Here is a 24,878-nt window from a genome sequence, read left to right on the forward strand (position 1 = left end):
ATTCTTCAAGTGACAACATGAACCTAAAGATCTACAGATAGTACTTGTTTTTTCCAAGGGTGAAATAAGATAAAGAAGGCCATTCAACTAGAAATATACGGATTCTTCTACTGAAGAAGGTGGGCCACATTTGACTCTTTCCTGGGAGAACAAATACCAGGACAGCTGCTCCAGTACTGAAAGGGCATCAGATGCAGGACATCAGCTTCTTCTGTGTGAATCCAGTTGGCAGAATTAGAATCACAAGGTAAAGATGATGAAAACGTAAATTGCAGACAATTTCAATTATTTCCTCTGAATTCAAGTTGCCTTAAATGAATGTGCTTCTTCTGGAAATCTGAATTCTCCATCCCTTAGTTATCCATGAGTGAAAAATCCATGAATCCAAGAGGATGGAAGCAGACCCCTCCAAGTTCCTCCATCACTAAATCCAGCGGTTCTGGGAGCCCTTTCTTTTCCAGGTGCTTCTACCTGTCATCTTAAACCAAGCTCAGGTGCCATGTCACTCTGTCTCAACTACAGGGACACTGAGGTGGTCCAACAGGTGAGTGATGTGCCCAAACACAGCATCTATCACCTCCTGGCCCAGGACTTCTGCACCTGCTGCTGAACAAGAGCTCATAATCACCGGCGGGGCACATACTTCAGGACACACCATTTCCACACGTTCCTGCTGAGCAACAAGAAGAAAGTAATTTGTTATTTGGGTCTTTGATCTCTTCCTCATCAATTTTGGTAAACTTGGCCCAAATTCCCAAAAGCAAGTTTGTGCAAGTTATTACCTTCTCCATAATTTCTGTGAATTTCCAATCTTCCTACCTCCTGGGCCCCTTGTCTCCACTGCTGCATCCATGTGAACTAGCAGGCTCACTGCAATTTCCCAAAAGGCAACCTGGTTTGGGGAGCTTAGTAACATTCCTGAAGTTATGGCAGGTGTGGGGAGGGATTATACTGTGTACAAAACCGCTGTCCAGCATCCTGCTGGTCCTCAGGGTCTCCACCCTCCCCAAACCATCCATCCTCACAGCCCCTCACAGATCCTTGAGAAGGGCAGACCTCCCTTTTCCTCTACTGCCTTTCTCATAGGACAGACTCTCCAGGGACGCTCCCCCCCATGCCTAGCTGGAGTTAATGACAGAAATTAATAATAATCTCCCTTTCGTCACATATGGAAAGCAACCACCTGTTCTGATTTCACAAGGCTTACCTTCCAGGAACAATGTCCCTCAAAACTAACCGACATACCATGCCTGAGTAGCTTGAGTAGTGGTTCCCAACTGGGGTGACAGGTGGCAGCTTCTGGAGACACCTTTGGTTGCCACTCTGAAGGGAGGGACAGAGGGACGGAGGGAGGGTTAGGGTTAGCATCGAGTGGGCACAGAGCAGAAGTGCTGCTCAAATCAACCCTACTTCAATAAAACTTTAAAAATGAAGAAAAAAAAAAAAAAAAAGAAGTGCTGCTTGATACCCAGCACGGACACGATAGAGAACCACAGTGCCTAAGGTCAGTCATGCCTCAGTTAAGAGCCCCTGAGTTAGAGCACTTACCCAGTGGCCTTGCTTGAAGTTCTTCTAGTCAGGCAGTCAGCAGTCCTAGTAAAGCATGGGGAGGGGTGGGGAGCATGGCTCTAACCGGATGGCTTCCCACCCAGAACACTTCCAAGCCGGGGGGAGGGGAGCAGGAGGAGGGGAAGGGGGTCATGCTGGGCCCAGGGCAGGCTGAGCAGCCACAGAGACCAGCTTCGCCACCACCACCACACTGGATGGAGATGCAGCCTCATCCTGGTCACTTGACAACCTGCTAGGCCAGCTGCCCCCACAGGACGCTTTACAGTGAGATGCAGTGGCAGGGAGTCCCACTTAGAACTGTGTTTCCATAGAAAGCCACCACCCTTCCTTATGGTGCAGAGAGAATAGAACTCTTCTCAGGTTTCATGTTTCTTCTCAATTGGAGGAGGGGGTGCAGTTTGTTTTCCAATTGCATCTTCTCCTTTTTTTTTTTTTTTTTTGTCTTTTTGCTATTTCTTGGGCCGCTCCCGCGGCACATGGAGGTTCCCAGGCTAGGGGTCCAATCGGAGCCGCAGCCGCCGGCCTACGCCAGAGCCACAGCAACACGGGATCCGAGCCGCATCTGCAACCTACACCACAGCCCACGGCAACGCCGGATCGTCAACCCACTGAGCAAGGGCAGGGACCGAACCCGCAACCTCATGGTTCCCAGTCGGATTCATCAACCACTGCGCTATGACGGGAACTCCTCCTTTTTTTTTTTGAAGGGAAGGATATACTGCCAAAAACATTCATGAACTGCTCCCTTGTTTGTATGAGGGAGAAAAATGGTTTATTTATTTTACAGTTGCACCCACATTAAAATGGCAGCGAGGGAGAGTGGGGTTCAGAGCCTGGGGTCCTGTTCCTTTCCTGGGCTCCTGACTTGTTCTCAGGCATCTGGAGGGTCTGGATGCAGCCCCAGGGCTCAGAACACACACATCCTTTTTAGTCTGTGCCTCCTGCAGAGCCAGAACGACAAGGGATATTGAGACACCTGCGGCCACACCAGTGCCAGTCAGAGGTGCTCCCAGGGGTCTTCCTGGCAGGCAGTGCCCATTGGTCCTCCAGGGACCAGCTGCTCTGCTGACCTCTCAAGTCTAGACAGCACCCACCTCCCTGCCCTGCAGAGGCAGAGGTCTTGCCAAAGCCACACTAGAGGACCCATAACTAGTGACAAAAAGTAGCTGCTTTAAAATAGCACAAAAGAGATTTTCTCAGTGGCTCAACAGGTTAAGGATGTGGAATTATCACTGCTGTGGCACTGGTTTTGCATGCCGTGGGCATGGCCAAAAATAAAAATCTAAAAAATTTTAAATACGTAAATAATTAATTGAACAGCGCAAAAGCTCAGAGGGTCTTACTGCCTTCTCTAGCCAGCTGAGAAATTAAATTGGGGTGGAGACCCCGCAGGAGAGGGTGCTATTGCAAAATCGAGCGTTCCTCAGCATGGAGCCCAGCTATTCATCCAGATCTCAGAGGCTCTTCCCTGATGGGAATGGCTGGGAGCAGCTCACAGCAGGACTGCTTTGCCCTGGTTTCTGGTAAAACCTGCCTGAAAATTCAAGCCCACTCTCACTCAACCCAGCTTGGAAGAGGGAGGAAGGCAAAGAAGGAAGGGTGCCCTTCTGATCCTTCCAGGCGCTCTTCCCGGGAATGCTTGCAGCCTGAAAACCTCACAGTGTGCAGTGCTTTCTCCATATGTGGTCTTCTCATTGCAGAACCAGGGCAACTGAACCTCTGAAAGCAGCAAGGGGCCACGTGACCAGAAACCCTGAGAGCCCAGGAAGATGCCCTTGAGACAGGAGGCCAAGGGGACTCTGCTTTACAAGAGGCTGTCTTATGGGGGCTCATCAGAGGCCCTGGGACACACTCATTAGTTCTGAGAACGAATACCTATGAGCCCATTTCCCTCCAAAAGCAAGTGAGTCTGAGGTAATTGGAGATTGTTTTAAACTACTCTGTCCTGGGAAATAAGAATGAAGCCCATTGCTCTGCTTTGATCTTACTGCTACTGGGAAAGGACAGGGGGACAGAAAAAAACCAACGTTATAGTCACAGAACACATGAAAAGAATTATGAATATTAAGGTTTCAATTGACACATACTATATCACAAATGCTTGACCCCATATATTTATCAGAGTCACTCATGTGCACCAGCTCCACAGAGTCACGGTATCCCGCGGCAACGTTTCAAAGCATTACTAATAAACTCAATGTTCAAATCAATCTTGGGCCAAAACACTGATTAAAGTGGAACACACAGGCATCACATGAATAATCAAATCAAAACCAGGTTCTGGTGTTTATTTTCTGCACAGCATAAGTAGAAACTGTATAATATTAAACATTAAAACAAGTGCACAGATAACAATGTACATAGCAAAACCACATTATTCAAAAGCCTTCAGACATCCTTTATTCTGTCCAGTTTCTTCTTTGCCCTCAATCCACAGGCAATCCACAGGCTGTCCACAGGCTGTCCACGTGGGTGTAAGCACAATGGACAGAGTTGCCTCTACCCTGCGCCCCCATCACCCGGCCGGACACTGAGCACTGTCAAAAATCTGCCAGCATCTGTGGCCAATGGGCTTCAAGAAAAGAAAGATAAGAGTCATGTAGACCCAGCCCCACAGCTAAACAAAAATCTCAGGTTCCCAGCTAGGGACCCAATCCCTGACACCAGTAGCATATTCCATCATCATTAAAGGCAGACATCCATTGAGCATCACTCAACACTGGGCTTGATAAATGGCTACAGCTGGGTAAGGAAAATTATTTTAGCAGAATTCCTCTGACTGCAACATATAGGTTTTATAGGCTAAGAAATCTTAATGAAGCCTTATGTCTTAAAGTGCTAACTATATTTTTAGGTAGTAATTCTTACATCTATCTTTCACTGTATACGCATGGTTTTCTAAAGTTAATGCTTGTGAACAATGCTGAACTGAACTCGAAATGTTAAAGACTTAAACATGAGACAAGACACCATAAAACTCCTAGATTGTCGCAAGACATGTTTCTACAATATTTTCTTAGCCTCTTTGCTTCTATTTTCTACGCTGAAAACTCCATCTTGTCCTGCCTTACTTTACCCCATATTCCTGCTTGAAAAACAGCCCACAGTGCTGGTAAGTGACTTAAGAACAAAGACCTAAAGGCATAAGTTATTCATGTGGTCAACTGAGTGCAGACATAATGCGTTGGTCTAGGCATGCTGGACCTGTGCAGATTGGCATGCCCTTTGTACATCATGATATGTCCCCTAAAGAATAAGAGGAAAGTGAGCCTCATGGCCCCAAGGGGTTTATGGAGGTCTTAAGCAGGATTTGCATTAGCAAGGAGAACTGAGGTGCAACGCTAGTGATTGTTAAATGCCTAAAGGTCAGAATAAAAGCTTAATCAGCTACTGGCTATGTGACTTTCAAAATAATTAAAAAAAAATCTGTATCCTGAACCTATAGGCCCCTCCTCACTTGACATAATCCTAAAGAGCACAATAAAAGCAGTGTGGTTTCTTGATGGGGCGCTCTTGGTCCCTAAGACCTTGAGTCCCCCGGTTCCCACCTTTAATTAAGATAAATGTCTCTGTGCCTTGTTTTACGTTAATTTTTCCTTACGTTTCACAGCACCTGTTCTTCAGCTCTCACCTGCTGAGCTGGTCTTGGCACTAGATGAAGTAAATTCGTCCTTTGAAACACCCAGACAACCTTTTCACTGTGAGCATGTCAAAAAATTCACCAGCTTGCAAAATCTTCTATCAAAATTTGAAGATCATTAGACTCAGGTAAGTACATTGTACCTCAGCTGCCTAGAGCAGAACAGTAGAGAGCCATGTCTGATTGTATTCACATCTTATTTTACCCAAGTCTGGTTCAACTTAAGCTTGGCTCTTCTCTTTCAGACTAACAGCCACTGAATCACACTAATGCACAGAACTCGACTCCTCATAAAATGTCCCTTTTCTATTCTTTACTTACCCACAGTGGAACAGCCAGTGCCCACCACTAATCCCACGCATTTCCTATGGTGGATACTGTAATGTAATGAGACTGCTTTTGTCATTAACCAGTTTCTCTAATCATGTCTCCAAAATTGTGCATATGGTTTTGACAAAGAAGAATGACTCAACAGATATGCTATCATCAATTTACTTGATCTGCCTCATGGAAAACTCATCCCAAACAGATAAAAGCCAGGGAGAAAGGAATGGCTTAAAATGGCTAAAACTTTCTATAGCTTCAAGCCTATTGAAAAAAAATTTAATGACAATCTGCCACCTAAGCTGCAAATAAAAATATTTGGAGTTGTCCAAATCATTATCAGCTTCAAAGACAGAAGAGGAAGGGGATAAGGCAGGAAAGGAGGTAAGGAGGGCCGGGGAGGGGGTGGAGAGAGGTTGGTTGGGAGAGATTCTTTACCTGATTCTTCAGCGATGGTGGGGAGGAGTGTTTGGCAAACTGGCATCACTGGAGGGAAGAACTTTTAACCCCTCTCTGCTAAATGCACAGGCCACCCCCACACCTCTTCCCTCCCTGAGTTTAGTTGCCATGGTGACTGTCACCTGACCCAACAAACACCATGTTTCCAGGACTGCACCAACGCCTGAGCCTGAGCCGGCTCTGTTCTGAAGGGAGCAGGTGGAGTCAGTTGTCCGAGATGCGCAGAGCCCCCCTGCTGACTCTCACCTGCAGCAAGGAGAGTCTGCAGGGCACGTGGAAGAAAGCCTACCAGGACCACAGGAGAAAGGTAGGGGGTGGGCGGGCAGAGCTGCACCCCAATGCCCGGGCACCAGGATCCCTGGAGATGGAATAGTTGAAATGACGTTTCCTTAAAGGTTGCTCATCTATGTTAACCATACAATGAAAATTCCGTTAAATAGATTATGGTTTTCAAGTGCCATGTTTTACTTATTTTTGTATTAGGGCCACACCCAGGGCACATGAATGTTGCCAGGCTAGGGGTCAGATCTGAGCTGCATCTGTAACCTACACCGCAGCTCACCGCCAGGCAGGATTCTTAGCCCACTGAGCAAGGCCAGGATCATACCCCCATCCTGATGGTTACTAGTCAGTTTCATTGCGCTGAGCCACAACGGGAACTCCATCAAGTGGCATGTTTTAGAACCATCCATAGCACATGTTTATAAAGTGCTTCATTTTCCCTAAATGACCCAAAAGACAAAAAGATTCAAGGGACTGTTCCCCCTGTCAAAACAGTGGGGACTAGGCTGATTTTGCAGCCATGAGGAGACAAGTTATCGCTTCCATTTATTTGATGAAAATGTGGATCTCCTTTGAAAAGGCCACCGCGTGGTCCCAACATGGCCTGGCCTCCTCTGCCCATGAGACCTGTCCAGGTGCACCATCTCGGCTGGCGGTGAAGGCTGAGTGGTGCTCTCAAGAAGAGACCTGGGAGCCAGAGGAGGTGGGCGGTGCATTGGGTCCCCAGGAGTGGACCAAGTTCCTGCCTACCTGGGTGCAGGGACACTGCGCTTGCTGTGGGGCTGGCTCGGCGCCCCTCACCCAGGCCTCTGCTGGTGCCCAAATGAGCCCTGATGAGCCTCTCACCATCCCAGGCTCACCTTCCTCCTGGGACCTCTGGTCTTTCTGGAGCCTTCTGGGCGCGCTCTGGGAGCAGTGCCCACACCCCTCCCTCGGTTCCCTGTTCTTCTGCCTTCTTTCCTCCTCAGTCGCAGCGTGATTGATGGACAGTGTTTATGACTTACTTTGTTTGCCCACCTCCCCTCCCCCCACCCACCCCGTCTGGGAGGGCGGTGTCCCTCTCCCAGCACTCAGAGCATATAGTAAACAGTGTCACCAGTATCTCCAGGTTCCTCTTCCAAATTCAGAGTAGGGGTCAGCTCCTCAGAGGACCTTCTCACCATTTGGCTGAGACTCCCTGGGGACAGAAGGGACTCTGGTGCCATAGAGGGAGAAAGAAGGCATCTCAGTGGGGCCTCGGCCTCGGAACCTCAATACCCATTCGTGCTAAAGGTAAAATTAAAATTACCTCAATGAAATAGAACTTGCTATGGATATTTCCTTTAAAATATAAATATTTCAACCCTAAGCCAATGTCTTAATTAATACGTGCTCCCTATAAAATAAGAAATTGGACAAGAGTGACTTCTATCCCTTACACTCATTTATCTTGTATAACTAGCCAATGAAAGTAGACAAGACACATCCATTAGGCATGAAAACAGAAAGAGAGTTCCCACAGTGGCTCAGGGGAAGTGAATCTGACTAGTGTCCATGAGGACATATGTCCAGTACTTGGCCTCACTCAGTGGGTTGGGGATTCTGTGTTGTGGTGAGCTGCGGTGTAGGTCAAAGGCACAGCTCCAATCCACCTTGCTATGGCTGTGGCTGTGGCTACAGCTCGGATTCGACCCCTAGCCTGGGAACCTCCACATGCCATGGGTGCAGCCCTAAAAAGACCAAAAAAAAAAAAAAAAAAAAAAAAAAAAGAAAAAGAAAAAAGAGAGAGAGAAGAAAAGAAAATGGAAATTGGTATCAATTTTTTTTCTAATTGTAGATGAAATGATTAAAAATCTGGAGAACGCAAAGAATCAACGAAAAAACAGGAAAAATTGGGAATATAATCACAACTTAAATCACAGACAGAGGTTAATATATTTATATATAAAGAACTTCTAAAAATAAGATAAATGCAAACAACCCTATGTGAAAATGTGCAAGTGATATAAACAAACGTTTATAGAAAAAGAATTTCAAACAGCTCTTAACCTGTGGAAAAACTGTCACCCTCCCTATGGCTGAGAAATGCAAATTAAACTTCCACTCTAACACCGTTTCTCAGCTATCAGGTCGGCCAAAATCTCCAGAGTTGTTGGCAGTGTCTAGGGAGACACTAAAATGCAGAGGTGCTGGGCACGCCAAAGGGCCCAGCCCTGTGGGAGGCTCTCGCAATACCTAATAAATGACATACGCATTTATCTTTTAACCCAGCAGTACCACTGCTAAGTATCCATCCCAAAGTTACACTGCCAAAACAAGACAAGAAATTGAAAAGGATGCTCATTGCAGCATTATTTTTAACAGTGAAATTGGAACCAACCCAAATGTTCATTGGAAGCAAGCTGGGTGAAAATTAGGGTGCTTTCACACAGTTGAATGCAGTGTGGCTGTAACAAGAATCAGAAGTGTCTCTACACATCATTATGAAGATGGCTCTAGAATGTATCATGAAATGGAAAAAGCAACTTGGAGGAAAATGCATTCATCCGAAAAAGAAGGGATGAAATGTTGTACACATATACATATATAGATATATTTACACATAAGCACATAATACATATATCCACATATTTTCAAAATAAAGGGGTAGCTGTAAAGTTAGACTTGCCAACAGGGAGCAGGGGGGCGGGGCGCGGGGGGATGACAGGGACAGAGCCAGACCTTCAGAAAAAGAAACTGTCTGACAGATTTGACTTTGGAGCAGTGTAAATATTTTGCTTATTATAAAACAAAATTAAATGTAAAAAGCATTCCAAAATATAGCAAATAAAATGAACCTAAGTGTAAGTGCAATTGGCTTCATAACCATGATGATAGGAACTATTTCTGCTGTCTTTAAAACCCAGGAGTGTGTACATTTGTGGTGAGATTCCCCTAATGATAAACCAATGGCAAAAATAATAATAAATAAGTGTCACGATTATTCTTATGGACTGTTGTGTGTTTAGGATGGGATAAAGCAAATGAGTACGTGGTCAGGTTGGTGTCCTTTTAACTCTAGAGGCAGAAGTGAGGCCACTGAGCCTGACTAAAGGGAATGTGGTCCTGAGTCGAGGCTGGGGGACCAGATGAGCTCTGGCCACTGCAGCTGCTAAGGAACAACAGACTCAGCTGTCCTCAACACTCCCAGCACCCAGGAGTGGTCCCTGATGCCACTGCCCACTGAACCAGGCTCTGCTGTAGGAAGGGCTGGTGCCTAGCTGAGATGCGAGATACACAAGAAAACACTGCAGTGCCTTGTCATTCTAGAAGGAGAAGGCTACAGCCTGCCAGCCTGGCACAAAACGCCGGCTGGAAGAGGCTCTCACGCCAAAGGTGGGACACAATGAACACCCATTGAGAAGTCAGCGCCACACACTGAAACCCATGGGCTGCACCTGACGCCTAATGCCAGGGGCACCTTTAGAAGGTGCCCCACAGAAACTCACTGCCTTGAAGTTGGTAAAGAAAGAACCAGGCGTGCAGCCCACTCAGGCAAGTCTCACCCTCATAGAAGCACTGATCAATGTAGAATGGACCGTGGAGTGAGACTGTCTCTGTCTTTCGATGCCTGATGAAGGACAGATGCTGTTACTGTCAAGTGTGCACCTCCTGACACAATGTCACAGCACCACCTGTGGTGTAGTCTCGCCAAGGGAAAACTTGAATTTCTAACTGCCAGGTTAAGGATATGCCAGGCGGGAGTTCCACTGTGGCTCAGTGGAAACGAACCCGACTAGGAACCATGAAGTTGGAGGTTTGATCCCTGGCCTCTTTCAGTGGGTCAAGGATCCGGTGTTGCTGTGAGCTGCGGTGTAGGTCACAGATGTGGCTCATATCTGGCACGGCTGTGGCTGTAGCGTACGTAGGCCAGCGGCTGTAGCTCCCATTCAACCCCTAGCCTGGGAACCTCCATATGCTGTGGGTGCAGCCCTAAATAAGCAAAAAAAAAAAAAAAAAAAAAAAAAAATTGCCAGGCATGCAGCCGGCAAACCCAGAATGAGAAAGTCTGCAGGCTGAATTAACTGGTTTCCTCATAGCAAACTTCAAGGGGGGAACCAGGGTGACACTGTACATTCGAGGAGCCCTGAGAGACAGATCCGCCAGTGCGACGTAGGCACTGTGCACTTGGGTCCTAAGTCAAGAGAGCAAACAAGAAAAAAGAGAGAGGGAGAAGGAGGAAATAATCAGAGAAATGTGAGCAGTGCCTGAATATTTGAAGAACTAGCGTCATTTTTTGTGTGATTATGGTATTGAAATTATGTATTTTTTTTTAATTTCCTTTTATTTATTTATTTATTTTGCTCTTTAGGACCGCATATGCGGCATGTGGAAGTTCCCAGGCTAGGGGTCGAATGGGAGCTGTATCTGCCAGCCTACACCACAGCCACAGCAACGCCAGATCCTTGAACCCACTGAGTGAGGCCAGGGATCAAACCTGCCTCCTCACGGATCCCGGTTCGTTACCAGTGAGTCCTCCTTTCAGAGATATAAATTAAACTATCTAAGAACGCAAAGGATTTGCTTGGATTGGCTTTGCGATAATCTCAGACTAGAGAGGGTGGGCATGGGGTGGAGATGAAACCAAAGTTCCTCGGTTTTGCTGAGTGAGACTATGTGGGGATTCACAATTTTTCTCTACTTTAACTTAGGTTGGAAATTGTATATGAGAGTTTAAAAAATAGATTTCAGTGAGAAAGAAGCAGAATGGCAATTGCAGGTAAATATATTTTCACAAATTTAAAAACATAGTAATACAATATATTGATTATAGGCACCTTCCTAATGATAAAAACCTAGGAGCAGGGATGGGAAGGTCACGGGCTGACTTCAGGGCAGGAGTGGGCTGGGAGATGGGGGTTCTGGGAGGTGGAGGTTCTGGGAGGTGAGGGTTGCTGGGGAGATGAGGGGGGCTGGGGAGATGGGGGTTCTGGGAGGTGAGGGTTGCTGGGAGGTGAGGGTTGCTGGGAGGTGAGGCGTTCTGGGGAGATGGGGGTTCTGGGAGGTGGGGGTTCTGGGAGGTGGAGGTTCTGGGAGGTGAGGGTTGCTGGGAGGTGAGGGTTCTGGGAGGTGAGGGGGGCTGGGGAGATGAGGGGGCTGGGGAGATGGAGGATGAGTTGGAGCAGGGATGCAAACACAACCTCAAGTGCAAATGTGACATTTGTTTTCAAAGGATGCAATAAATAGGGCAGGAGGCTGGCATTGCTGAATGGCGACCCCTCTCAAGACTCATCCCTTTGAAACACAGCATCAGGAAATTGTTTGCTGAGGAGAGGAGCTGAGGCAGTCAGGGGAGAGCACAGGGCCTGATCCTCCAGGCATGGCTTTCCAGGGCTTATCATCATCGCAGAACCCAGGGTAGGCATCCGGCGTGAAACAGGACAGGACAGCCATGTCATCTACCCATGGGGCACCAGAAGAGTCAAATACATGCCACCAGAATTTGGTGGGCATCTTGAGACCCTGAACCAGCTTGTTTAGCTCTGCAGCCCTTGGCCTGCAGGTCTGTGACTCCTCTGACTCAGGACATTGGAACACAGTTGCTATATAAGACCTTTGTGGATCGGAAGGTTTGGGCTTGATCTGTGGTTTAAAAACCCAGTCTCTTCCTCCTGCGTCTTCCCCAGTGGCATGATGCTCAGCTGTTCCCCCAAGGCCCTCTGAAACAAACAAATCATACCAGTTTAAGACTGCACCATCTCGCCTGTATCTTGAAACGTGAGGCACAGTCAAGCTTTGGGTTATCAAGTCACTGAGCTGCTTTCTTGACCTCACTGCACAAGAGAAATGCCTACGCTCTCCAGACACGTGATCCCATCATTCAGACATTATTAGCAATGGGACTGCCAGAGTTATCGTCTCCAGCTGAACCATCTGGTATCCGGTCAGTGGCCATATGCTTCCTGGCTGCATCCAGGCGCTCCTTCAGGACTCAAAAGTGAGGGGTGTGCTCTGTGCTGAGCCTGTGGAGCATGTGGACGTGACGGAGCCTGCACTTCAGTGGGCGGTGGAGGCCAGCACGCAGGCAGGTCTGCTACAGGACGACAGGCATCCTTGCAGGGGCGTGTGGGTCCCCCAGGGGCCCCAGAGGAGGGTGGTCAGCAGGGTGAGGAGTCAGGGCCAGAAGGGCTGAGAGACGCCCCTGGGCTCTCTCCTTTTGCCAGCCGCCACCCCCTCCATGCAGGACGCCCCAAAGCATCCAGGCAGGAGCTCACTGGCCTGCACGGCCTCTGCCTTCACTGCGGTTTCCAGACCTCTCCTGTCTGCTCCACAGCCCTGCAGCCCCTCCTCTCCTGTCTGGATGCGCTTTCTTTGATCCCTTTCCAATAACGCAGTTGTCGATATCCCATTTTGCAAAGCTGTCAAAATTCCAGTCTTCACACTCATCTGGCAAAACCCTGCTAGAAAGGACTATTTATACTCTTCTGTGCCCACTCGGGGGCCAGGGGGTGGGGGGCTCCCACAGGCCCAGACACCCAGCCCAGCCCGGGAGCCCACGCAGACCGCCATCCATGACCACCCTTCTCTCCACTCTGCTGTCGTCTGTCTCTCAACTAGATCCTTCCATCTGATAGGTTTTCAACTAATTTTAATTTTTGTCCTAGTAATGTAAGCACATTTCAAAAATTACGTAGACCCAAAATAGCTTATAACAAGCAGCAGCCTCTTCCCCCTCAAAGTCCTTTCCAAGGCCCTACCCTGGACCCTCCAGGGGCTTTCTCCCGGTTTCCCCTCCATTCCTCATGGGTCAAACCTTCTCAACAGAGGTAGAGCTTGACCTCAACTAAATCAATAACCAGTTATAGTGGCTGCAAGATCCTTTAATGTTAAGCTGTAATTACATGTCCTTTCTCTGACAATCTCTTATGAGAGTCACTAACTGCTTGGTTTTCATGGTTGCTTTAGTTTTCTATATATTTGTAGCTATTTTTTTCCCCAGATACTCCATTTGTCATCAAATGCTGATCAACAGATTCTTAGATACACAGATACATCCCACCTCTCCCCCAGAGAATCTGGTTCTGCCCCACCTCCACCCTGCCTTCCACTCCCACCTGGCCTGCGGCCTGTGTGCTCTCTGGGCCTGGTGGGGTAAATCTCCAGGGTGTTCCCCTGCTGGGCTCCCAGGCTGAAAACCCTCCTGGATGCCTTGTTGCCTGTGTCTGGTTTACACTCCCAGTACAATGAAGCACAACCTGCAGTCACTTTCTAAGAACAGGTGCTGGGGAGGTTTTTGTTCACCTGGTACTTTTTTGTTTGTTTCTTTTGGTCTCTGTGTTAAAAATTCTTTTATTCTACCATCACTCTTGATAGAAAATTCAGTATAAAATTCTAGATTGGAAATAACCTTCCCTCAGGATATGAAAGGCATTGATCCTTATGGTTTTTGGTTTTTTGTTTTTTTGCTTTTTTAGGGCCACACTTACACCATATGGGAGTTCCCAGGCTAGGGGTCTAATCGGAGCTGCACCTGCCACAGCCACAGCAACACCAGATCTGAGCCAAGTCTGTGGCCTACACCACCTCTCACGGCAATGCCAGATCCTTAACCCACTGAGTGAGTCCAGGGATGGAACCCGAAACCTCGTGGGTACTAGTCAGATTCATTACCTCTGATCCACGAGGGGAACTCCTGATGTTTACGATTATTTAGGGTAATAGGAGATGCTGCAATAAACAGGCCCCAAAGTTATAAAGGCTCAGACACTGTCTATGTGCAATCCCTGCTGCTGCTCCTGTCTGTGAGCGACTCCAACATGGAAACTCCAGCCTCTAGAGTCCAGACAGAGGAGCAGCTCTGAAGAGACACACGCTTCATGGAACCCTTGGTGAGAATGCCTCACACGGCCACACACAACATGCAGAGTCGGGAAGATGTCACCCCTGGCAGGACAGCTATGTCCCTGCACACCTTGGCGTCGTGGCCCGTGAGGCTGGGCTCTCTCAGAGGGATGACCACCTCCTCTCTAAGCTCAGAGCCATCTGACTCCCATACGACTGTGGGCGTGCAAGTTTCCTCTCCGGAAACTTCTAGGGTCTTCTCTTTATTCCAAGCGTTCTTTCATTTCATGATAACATGCTTTCATGTGAGTCTCTTAATTTATTTTTGGTGAATCCTTTCATTCTAGAGAACCCAGAATTTTCCTCCCCTTCATTTTCTGGGAATTCAGTGACTTAGATTGAGCCTTTCCATTGCTCATCTCTCTCTGATTGGTTAACTTTGGGGAGATTTCTTGGTTTTTATCTTCCAACTCTTTAATTCGATTTTTATTTCAGGGATCCTAGTTTCAATTTGCAAGAACTATCGCCACTAATCCTTCCTTTCTCCTGGAATCTTGTTCTTATCTCACAGACATGAGATCTTTTTTCTCTCCAAGACAGTTTACTGGACATTCTCCTTTGATCCCTTCATCACCTGTTTCTTCCAGTTCCCTTTTTCCGTGTCTTTATTTCTCTTTGGTATTGGAAACTGTCCTCCAGCGTCTGGTGGGTGAGGTTCTGAAAACTTTCTGGCATCTGCACAGCCTGGAGCTGGCTCTTTGGTTGGGGACCCCTGCACCTGTGGGGGTGGGGCTTTCTCCAGGCAGTTCTGTCCCCGCCGCTCTCTCACCTGCAGAGTGTGGCTCCCCAGGAGCCCAGCCCACTGTGCCCTCAGCCCAGAGTCTCCAGAAAGGGGCTCTGACGTCCTCTGCAGGGAGGGGCTCGGATCCCCGCCTACTAGACGGCTACGACTGTGTTGCCCCTGCTCCCCCTCTGGGCGGAGCCCACAGCCCAGAGGTCCCTTCAGGTGGACTGCTCTCTGGCCGTCTCCATAAGCAACTCCCTCCTCCTCCTCCTCGGCGCTCACTCCAGCCCTCTCCTCATCCAACTTTCCTTCCAAGATGGGACACCTGCTGATGATTTTACCCCAGTCTCCAATATGACATCCATAAAACGACAACTTTCCACGACTCCACTCCTCTCACATCTGTCCACTGGCAGATCCCCGCAAGGAAGTTCCCTCCCCTGCACTTCATGTGAATAACAGACACGTGAGCTGCAGTGTAGTCAAAAGCAAGTGCTATCACGAGGCCAGACAGTGCTGTTTTAATGACTGCAATGAGCTCAGACTCAAACCTGCCGCCTGAACTGCTGGTCTCTGCTTAGCTCTGCAGAGTCGGGTTAAATGCACTGAACCCCAGACCTGCTCACCCCCACACTCCTGGTGTCACCAGGTATCAAAGCCGGAGGACTGGGGCTGTCTCCACCCCTCCCCCCACAACAGACTCGCACCCCAGGAGGCCCCATGGCCCTGAGACTGGCCAGCCTCACCCCCACTTGTCCTCTTCCACACGTGTGACCAAGGGCCTTGCAGCGGGATGTGGGCTCCTCTCTCCTGCCTCTGCTCTCCAGCGGTCCCCTACCTCAGGGCACCAGTGCCAGTTTCAGAGTGTGTTATTCAAGCCCTTCTGCTGCCTCCTGGTCCCTGGGATGTGCCTGTGCCATCACACTCGTGGGTTTGGTTCCCAGATGCCTGAAGCTTACGTTGTCACTTTGGAAGACATAGCTGGTGGGGCTCCTCAACACTCCCACGAACAGATCATTGGCGAGAGGCCCAGCAGGTGCTCTGTGAGCAGGTGTCTAGAATCTGGGGTGAGGGGCTTTCTATTGCAAGTGGGATACCACGGCCCTTATGCCCAAAAGCAAAGTGTGAATTCTTCCTTTGTACATTTTCTGACAGGAAACTTTGCATGGATCATCTAGCACTTAATCAACGGCTAAGGGGCTTATCCTGAAAATACTGCTGGAGGCTCAGAAATCAGAGTGAGGTGGATGCAAGGACATAATTCACTGTCTCAAAGCCCTTTGACAATGAGAGCAGAGTAGAATGTCAGCTGGTAGTTTAACGAAATCATTTAATAAAATCTCAGTATAAAATCTCACTCCACACCCACCTGATTCACCACTTGAAAATGACAATGCGGAGTTCCCGTCGTGGCTCAGTGGTTAACGAATCCAACTAGGAACCATGAGGTTGTGGGTTTGATCCCTGGCCTCGCTCAGTGGGTTAAGAATCCCTCATTTCGGTGAGCTGTGGTATAGGTCACAGACACAGCTCGGATCCTGTGTTGCTGTGGTTCTGGAGCAGGCCGGTGGCTACAGCTCCCATTAGACCTCGAGCCTGGGAACCTCCACATACTGCAGATGCGGCCCTAGAAAAGATAAAAAAGAAAAGAAAAGAAAAGAAAAACAATGCAGTTCGGCCTGGTTCCCTCCGGGGGACACTCAGGTTCTGAATCAAGTCCTGAGCCTCACTCAGAACTTCCTGCCACAGGCCAACCAGACTCCTTTGGTGCCGCAAATAATGATGCCTACATGCCCCCAGTACCAGCCACCCAGAAGCTGTCCCACTGAAGCTCAGATAATGACCTGGTAAGAGTATGCCCAGCTTACACCGCCCGCTCTGCGCAGGTCCAGGAGGCCCGGCCGCTGGTGGACTCCCACGCCCAGCCGACCCCCAGTCACCTCCACCTGAAACTTGGGAAGCTCAAGGTAACTTTCCTTTCTATTGCCAGTTACTGTTATAGCGAACGTAATACAGAAAGCCAGCTTAAAATCCAGGAAAATGAAAAAGTCAGGCTCAGTAAGGAATTAACAAGTCTTGAATCAAAAATAAAATACCTTTAAGTAACCGATTAAGCTCGTCTTGCCCGGAACGGAGCTGGTGATACTGCAGCAGAAATCCTTCTCTAAGTCGCCCCGTTAACCTGGCAGGCATCCAGCAAAAGGGGGACGAGGGAGGGGAGCGAACACATAGCAGCAATTAGAGTAATTGGCATCATTCCTTTAAACCAGACCATTTCGTGACCACCTCAGAATATTTATTTCTTGAAGTTTAAGCCATTTGGTGAGAACAAGAGTTGCATGGTTATACTGCGAGTACTGCCTCCGAAAGCAAAATGCTGTGTGTGTTTTGTGTGTCTGCTGGATGATAGCCTAGGCGGGCAGAACAAAAGAGGAGCAAACCAGCAGTTCAATTAATTCAAAACCTAAAACAAGAGGATATTCGTTGCCTCTGGCCTCAAATCTTTCCTTCCTCTGAACAGTATAAAATCTCCCCTAAAATGTAGAGTGATTTCCTCCTTAGTGTCACTGTCACAGGTCAGAGTTTTAGGGATGATCTAACTTTGCAAGGAGTCATATCCGCACTGAGACTTCCACTCTGAGCATGTGGAATTTGGCCTCATCCTAAGGCATCCCCATTCACGAAGGAGCCTGCACCTGCCACACAGGAAGCTGCTATAGCAGTGCAGGTGGATGCAGCTAAAACCAAGGCAAGGTGGGGCTGAAGGGTCCTCTAGACAGAACTATACACCGTGCTGCACAGACCAGTAGGTCTTCCAAAGGCTCCTGTGTGTCTGAACAGCTGGAGGAGGGCCGGCTCTCCGTCATCACCAGGGACAACCGTCTGCTGCTGGAGAAGGTGTCGGGCATCCTGAGGCCCCAGGCACAGACAACCAGCAGAGACACCCACGCGCAGGAGGTAAGGGGACTTGATGCCCTCAGGTGGCACCAGATCTGGGCGGACCCAGGTTTATATCTAGGCCCTTAGGTTAACTGAGAATTTTCATTCTTATAAGTGATGCTGAAATGGACATCTTTCTGCACTAATCTTCATGCATACTCTTTTCAGTCCTACTCTGTGTGTGTGTTGAATGAAATTGCCGATTTTTCTCTGTTTTTGACCTCCAAAAATGTGCATTTGGGGCTCTTTGCAGCATTTAGCATCAGTGTCCTCTCCCTTCTGGTTTTAACTCTTTCCCGACTTCACACTCCCTTTCTGCCTAGTCATCTTTGTCTGCTGTACTGTGCCCTCTGGTCTCCCTAAACCTCTCCCCTCAATACTGATGGCCCTTTCCGAGCCCTGCCTCCACTTCAGCACCCTCCGAGCTGTGAACCTTTACACACCCAGGACACCAGCCTACATCAGCTGATGCTGGACCCCAACCCAGACCTCCTGGGCCACATGCTCCAGCTCCAGCCCCATCACCACTTGGCTCTGGGAATTGGCACGTCTTTAACCTCAGAGGGCTAACAATAGTGTCCATCTCTAGGAATTAAGTGAGACAATTTCACAGATGCTAAGACACGCTCCCCCCGCCGACACACACACACAGAGTAGTGGCTCTGAAATGAGAATACCTCTTCCAGGGACTGGCATTGTTTTGCTGGCAGCAGTTCTCTTCCTGGTGTATATAAAACACGTTGTCAGTGAAACAGTCTGATGCGTTTAGAGGACGCTCCATAAATGTTCTGTGATGAGATAGGCTGGGACCTGGGACTCTTGCCTGCAATGCCGGCACCTGCCATTGTCAGGCTTTGTCCCAGCATCACTGCTCCTGATGGCCACCTCTTCCCATGGCCCCAGAAACTCTGAGCACCCCCACCTCCCCACCCGGGCTCCAGTGGATCTCCCTCTCTGGCGCCAGAGCTGGATGGGCTTGCAATGGCTTCTGAGACGAGGGAGGGAGGGAACGCTCCAGCTCTGGGAGCCCGTGCTGCCTGAGTGGCAAACAGCTCGTTCTCTCGAAACGAGGACTCTGTCGCAGGCTTTAATTCTCTCCGTATTTCAAGAAATATCTATGCTGTTTCCCGGAGTATAAACGGGAGGAAAAGAGAACAGGAGCTTCGCAGAGCTCAGAGAGAAAACGAAAACGCTCTAGGAAGGATCACAAGCTCGGAGCCTTCCTACCGCGCTCGAAGATGGAGGGAGGACCTGGGAAGGGCCCGGACCCCCGGGCCCCGCGGCGGAGATCCCGGACGAGGGCAGGCCCCCGCGTGAGAAGGTAACTGTGCTCTTATTTCCTTTTAAAATCCACAGCTGTTTGAAATTTCCATTCCCTTCATCAGATTCATCAAACATTGGACTCACTAATTCTTTGCTATTTTATTGTATTGGCATTTTGTTGTATTGCCAGCCTGAGTATGCCAAATGGTCATATGTTAATTATAGATGACACAGAACAGTGATTCAACTGATAAATTCATCCACTCAGCAAAAAACCCAAATATATAAGGAGATAAAAATGAGTTCAGATGATTGATTATAGGTCATAGGAGAAAGATACGGTGAAAAAACAGTGACTTAGTAAAACAGTGTGCGTAAAACCTCATTGGGGAATTATGTGACAATCCTGAAATAGCTGTCACACTGCATCTAGAAAGGCAAAGAAAATTAATAATTTGCCAAATCACTTAAACTGCAGACTCTCCCTCTTCATCTTGTCCTTGCTGCTGGCATAATCATAATTCCAAATGAAAAAAAAAAGAGACGTTTTAATTTTGTCATTAATTATCCTGTTTATGAATGTCCCAAGGAATCAGGTTAAAGAGTTGTAGGATTTTCCCAGTGGCCTAGTTGTTAAGGGTCCGGCATCGTCTCTGCTGTGGTTCAGGTCACTGCTATGGCTCAGGTTCCATCCCTGGCCTGGGAATTTCTTCATGCCACGGGCACAGCCAAAAAAAAAAAACTTGTAAAATCCTCACTCACTCCCCCATCTGTGTATATATAGCATGTTGTAAAACATTCTGAGGAATTTCTGTCCCTTGAAATCTGGTCCATAATAGGGAAAAATGCATAGATATCAAAGTTTAGGAGTCCCCACCATGGTGCAGTGGGTTAAGAATCCAACTGCAGCATCTTGGGTCCCTGTGGAGGTGTGGGTTCAATTCCTGACTCAGCACAGTGGGTTAAAGGATCCTGCATAGGGTCACAGCTGTGGTTTGGATTCAGTCCCTGGCCTCAGAACTTCCATATGCTGTGGGTATGGCCATAAACAAAACAAAAACAAACCAAACAAAAAAACTTAAGTAAACACTTGGGGCCCCAACTCCCCACCCCTGAGCACAACCCAGCCCCTCCCCCCAGGGGCTCTGCTCTGTTAGGTCCTTGCTGCACCCGCAAGCATTTGAGTTGGACTTGGCTCAACCAACGCCTTTTTCCCTGCCTGGTAGGGACATTGAAAAGCCCCAGCCTTGCTGCCTGCTTGTCTTGGACATTTCTCATAGAACCTTGAGTTACGGAGAGAGCAAAGTACCTTTTGCAGAGATGCATAGCTAATGAGCAATTTCTAATTACAGGCACACCTTAGGATACCTCGGGCTCCATTCCAGACCCCAGTAAAGCAAATGTCACAGGGAAGACAGTCGTAAATGTTTTGGTTTCCCAGTGCATATAAAAGTTATGTTTATACTATACCGTAGTCTGTTAAATGTGTGGTAGCATATGTCTAAAAAGTACACACTTCAATTTAAAAATACTCTATTGCTAGAAAACGCTATAACCATCAATGGCCTTCGGCGAGTCATGGTGGTAACATCATGGCTCACCCTGACAAATATGGTAATAATGAAAAAGCTTGCAAGACTGCGAGAATTACCACAACGTGACAAAGAGACAGGAGTGCGATAAACCAAGGTGTATCTGTCAAAAGGCATTTAGAAAGTCTAGTTTGCAGTTCACATTGAAACCTGGAATATTTTGTTGCAAATCTTTATTTATAAAAATTTATAAAACTAAATTTATTCATTTAAAAAGTATATTATCACACAGTACAGAGTGTGTACGCAAAAGGCAAACTTCTGGATTGGACTCCCTGGAAGTAATTGCTGCCAATGACTTGTTTGCAAGCACTGGCTTTTACTCCTCACCCTACCTGCTGATTTAAAAGGAAATGAGGTCACACTCTAGTTTTCCATAAGTTGCTCATTTCATGCAACACCATACCATGGGCCTGGCTTCATGTCAGTACACAAAGACCGTCTCCATTCCCTTTCAGCAGTTACAAAGTATTTTGGGTACAGATGTGCCCTAATTTATTAAATCAGTCCCTTAACTACAGAGATGTAGGTTGTTTCCAGTTTTTCACTATTCCAAATGAAACCATGACAGTCATCCTAGTCCAGATGTATCTTTATTTTCTTTTGTTTTGTTTTGTTTTTTAGGGCCGCACCCGAGGACTATGGAGGTTCCCAGGCTAGGGGTCTAATCGGAGCCACAGCTGCCGGCCTACACCACAGCCACAGCAACACAGGATCCGAGCCGCGTCTGTGACCTACACCACAGCTCACCGAAGTGAGGGATTCTTAACCTACCGAGCGAGGCCAGGGATCGAACCCACAACCTCATGGTCCCTAGTCGGATTCATTTCCACTGCGCAATGATGGGAACTCCCAGATGTATCTTTAAACATATTATTTCTGTAACCTACATTCCTAGAAGTAAGGTTATTCAATCAGAAGGCATGCACACTTCATTTTCCAGTGCCACCAAACCTTCCCGCAATGTTGCAGCAACTCACACAGCTGCTGCAATGGCTTCACACGGTCCTCACTCTTGCCACACGTCTGCACTGCACTTGTCTCATTCCATCAGATTTCTTCTCCAAATTAATTGCCTGTTCACACCTTTGACCAATTTCCTACTGGTGTGTCTCTTTTAGTTATTAATAAATAGCAAGAGTCCGTGTGTTATCAACATTTCCTTTTCTTCTGTTATCAGTCTCACAGATATTTTCCCCACCTAATTATTTATCATTTCACCCAGTTTATTGTTAGGTCATCAAATCCGTCACTGTTTTTCCTTTGGCACCTGGTTCTTGTGCCACACATAGGAAGGGCTCTCTCTAGCTAAGACTAGAAAAATATTCTTCTATAGTTTCCCTTAATTCTTTCATAATTTTCTTGATTAACTTTAAATATTTAATTAATATAGAATTTAATAAATGTGGAATTTTTGTACATTGTGTAAGTTACAGATGAAAAGTTCACTTTTCCAAATATAAATTTGGAATAATAATACTGTAAACAGGGAGTCCCCATTGTGGCTCAGCGGAAACAAATCTGACTACTCTCCATGAGGACTGGCCTTCCTCAGTGGGTTAAGGATCTGGCGTTGCTGCAAGCTATGGTGTAGGCCGGAAGCTACAGCTCCAATTTGACCCCTAGTCTGGAAACTTCCATATGCCTCAAGTGAGGGCCACCCCCCCAAAAACAAACAAACAAAAAATGCTTTAAACAAACCGGTTGGTAATATCAAACACTTCATATTCTTCGCAGTTGATACATACTGCTTTCTGGAGGCGCTGTGGCTACGGCTCAGCAGCAAAAAGGCTCCCTGTCCTCCCATTAGGAGAGGGAATCACGCAAATGACATTGTGTCCTGGGTCTGGGGGCCCTTGGCCACCGGCATCGCATGTGTTTATTCCTATTGCCTGCTCTGCCGCCCTCCTTTGGTTTATGGCTGTCTAATTTGGTTTTTGGCATCATTTTATTTTTAGTATTTCTCTGTCATTTGATTTCAGGTTTGTGTTTTCTGAGCAGATCACTGTAATTTTGCTTTTTAATCTAGTCCAAGAGGTTTTCCCCCCCAGTTTTATTCATTTATATTTATTGACATAAGTATCATATCCTATTTGCTCTCATTTCTAGTTTTTTGTTTGTTTTTGTGTCCTTATTTGCTTTTTTCCCATTTACAGTTTTCTTTAGCAAATGTCAAGAAAATACTTGGAAACTATGCTTCAAACCCATCCTTCACTTATTTACTTTGACTCTCTTGAAATTCCACTTTAACAAAACAGGAAGCAGATAAAGCCCAAGACCAAAGGGAGATGTTAAGATAAAATAAAACAAAGAAAGGGAAAACAGAAGCTCCTAGAAATAGGGCTTCCGGCAGCTACAGCCCAGAGACTGCACTTTATTTGAAGTGTCACAGGCTTTGCTAAGTGTGGGGCCCATGGAGCAGCCCAAGAAAGGGAGCAGCACTTGCAGTTCTGACAAAGACCAGGCCCCGCAGGGCTGGGCAGCACATCCCAGTGTGGAGCCTCCAGGCGAGGTCATCTGCTTTGTCTTCTGAAAAGACAGACCTGGAAACAAACACCAGCTCAGCACCTCTGGATCCCAACTCGGAAAATCCAGCTCTGAAGACTGCGCTCTAATAAGCTGCCCTCATGCCCTGTTGGGAATTTCCAGGGCCTTGGCTTCTATGTGCAGGACGAGGGTGATGACAGGCACAGGGCAGAGGGACAGACACTCAGCTATGGATTTCCTGTCGAAAATCCCCTTCCTGACACTGGGGCGACAGCTTTGAATTAGCGGGACTTATTCTGAACAGTGTGCTTCCCTTTTCCTAGACAAGCCCCTGCCTCCATCCTTGGAAAGTTCAGGGACTTCGCACCCAGGCGGGTAGAAGGACAAAACCAAGCTTTTTGAAAACTGCAGGTTTAGGGAGGAAATAACTCAGTTTTACAGGACCAGAAAGTTGGGGAAATGTTCAAAAGAAACCCCCGTAGCCACCTCTGACCAGCTCTCTGAAGACCAGATGCCACCTCCCCAACAAAACGCCTCCCCAGGAAAACAGTCTGGCTGTTCCTCAAAAAGTAACCATAAAATTACCATATAACCTGACAATTCCACTCCTTGGTATATGCTCCAGAGAATTAAAAGGCATGTCCACACAGAAACTTGTGCAAGAACGTTCCGTCAACTGACGAGCAAATAAACAAAGTGTGGTAATAACCACGTAACAGAGTATTATGCAACCCTAAAAAGGAATAACCGCTGCATTATGGGTCAACACTGAAGGCGGTATGCTCAGTGAAAGAGGCCAGATATAAACGGCCGCATAGCGTCAGATTCCACTTCTATGAAAGGTCCAGCACAGGCCAGTCCATAGACGTGCAAAGTAGATTAGTGGCTGCCAGGGGCTGGGGGAGAAGTTGGGGCCATATCTGAGCGTGGCGGGCTTGGGGGTGGGTGATGAAAGACTTCTAAAATTGGATTTGGTGATGATTGCGCAACACTGAATATACCAAAACCACTGACATACGCAATTGAAAAGGGCGAATTTTATGTTACAGAACTGTATCTCAATAGGCTGCTTTTTAAAAACCATAAGATTAATTCTAAATAAGGTAGAATTGTCAATGCATTTAAATACTCCATTTCCCAGGCAGTCTAGTAAACTGATATTTTACTGTCCTTACCTAAGGATAGTGTTTGTTTCCAATATGCATTTTTGATCCAACAGGAACTGAAACTGAAATTTAGCACGGCCACATCCTGGACCCCAAAAGTGAAATGTAGGAGAGGCCTCAGCACACAAAGTAGGAAAAGAAAAGCGTGAGAAGTAGTGACAGGGAGACGGCAAGGCCATCCTGGTTTCCTGGTGCCACAGGCAGCTTGGGTCCCAAAGGATGCTGGTCCACACCTCAGCTGGGCCAGCGCCCCCCCCCCCCATTATCACACAAGGACAGCTGTAAATGCACATGAGTCAGCACCCAAAACTGTGTCCACAGGATATATCTGACCAGATGATGCAGCAAAACTATTTTACATGCTTCTTAGGCTAATAGCTGGAAACAAATTATGCAGAGTAACACGGGAGGTTAAAGACTTCTGAATTGGATTTTCTTCTCTGATTCTTCTCACTCTACCATATTTTTGCTGTTGTGGATTTGTTTACAATTCTCAGGTGTATTTGTGTAATTTGCCCTAAAATCTGGGATTGTTACTTTAACAAATACCTAAATAAATCAGATTAAAACTC

At 47.3% G+C, this 24,878-nt stretch overlaps 1 protein-coding gene and 1 long non-coding RNA gene across 6 annotated transcripts; one reads left to right on the forward strand and one right to left on the reverse strand.

Moving 5' to 3' along the window:
* On the reverse strand, window positions 91–6,079 carry LOC102159847. 3 transcript variants are annotated; one of them, XR_297620.3, is made up of 5 exons: window positions 5,972–6,079; window positions 5,201–5,361; window positions 1,246–1,323; window positions 783–870; window positions 91–673 (listed from the first exon to the last, which is right to left on the reverse strand). It is a non-coding gene; the product is annotated as an uncharacterized LOC102159847 (long non-coding RNA). The 3 variants fall into 3 exon arrangements; XR_297621.3 differs by lacking the exon at window positions 5,201–5,361 and adding an exon at window positions 1,549–1,593 and having other exon boundaries at window positions 5,972–6,064; XR_002336802.1 differs by lacking the exon at window positions 5,201–5,361 and having other exon boundaries at window positions 5,972–6,061.
* Window positions 5,998–24,878, forward strand: LOC100519511. Of its 3 annotated transcripts, none has more exons than XR_002336800.1 (7): window positions 6,142–6,299; window positions 10,945–11,012; window positions 11,466–12,321; window positions 16,745–16,825; window positions 17,700–17,816; window positions 18,908–19,119; window positions 22,810–24,878. XR_002336800.1 is itself a non-coding variant. In XM_005653842.3 (5 exons), the coding sequence occupies exons 1-5, from the start codon at window positions 6,132–6,134 to the stop codon at window positions 22,817–22,819; spliced, it is 588 nt and encodes a 195-aa protein (XP_005653899.2). In that variant the 5' UTR covers window positions 5,998–6,131; the 3' UTR covers window positions 22,820–24,878. The 3 variants fall into 3 exon arrangements, 1 of the variants encoding a protein (XP_005653899.2); XR_002336801.1 differs by having other exon boundaries at window positions 6,149–6,299; window positions 11,466–11,650; XM_005653842.3 differs by lacking the exons at window positions 10,945–11,012; window positions 11,466–12,321 and having other exon boundaries at window positions 5,998–6,299.

The sequence above is a fragment of the Sus scrofa genome, chromosome 11, assembly GCF_000003025.6.
Source record: "Sus scrofa isolate TJ Tabasco breed Duroc chromosome 11, Sscrofa11.1, whole genome shotgun sequence".
NCBI classification, from domain to species: Eukaryota; Metazoa; Chordata; class Mammalia; order Artiodactyla; family Suidae; genus Sus; species Sus scrofa.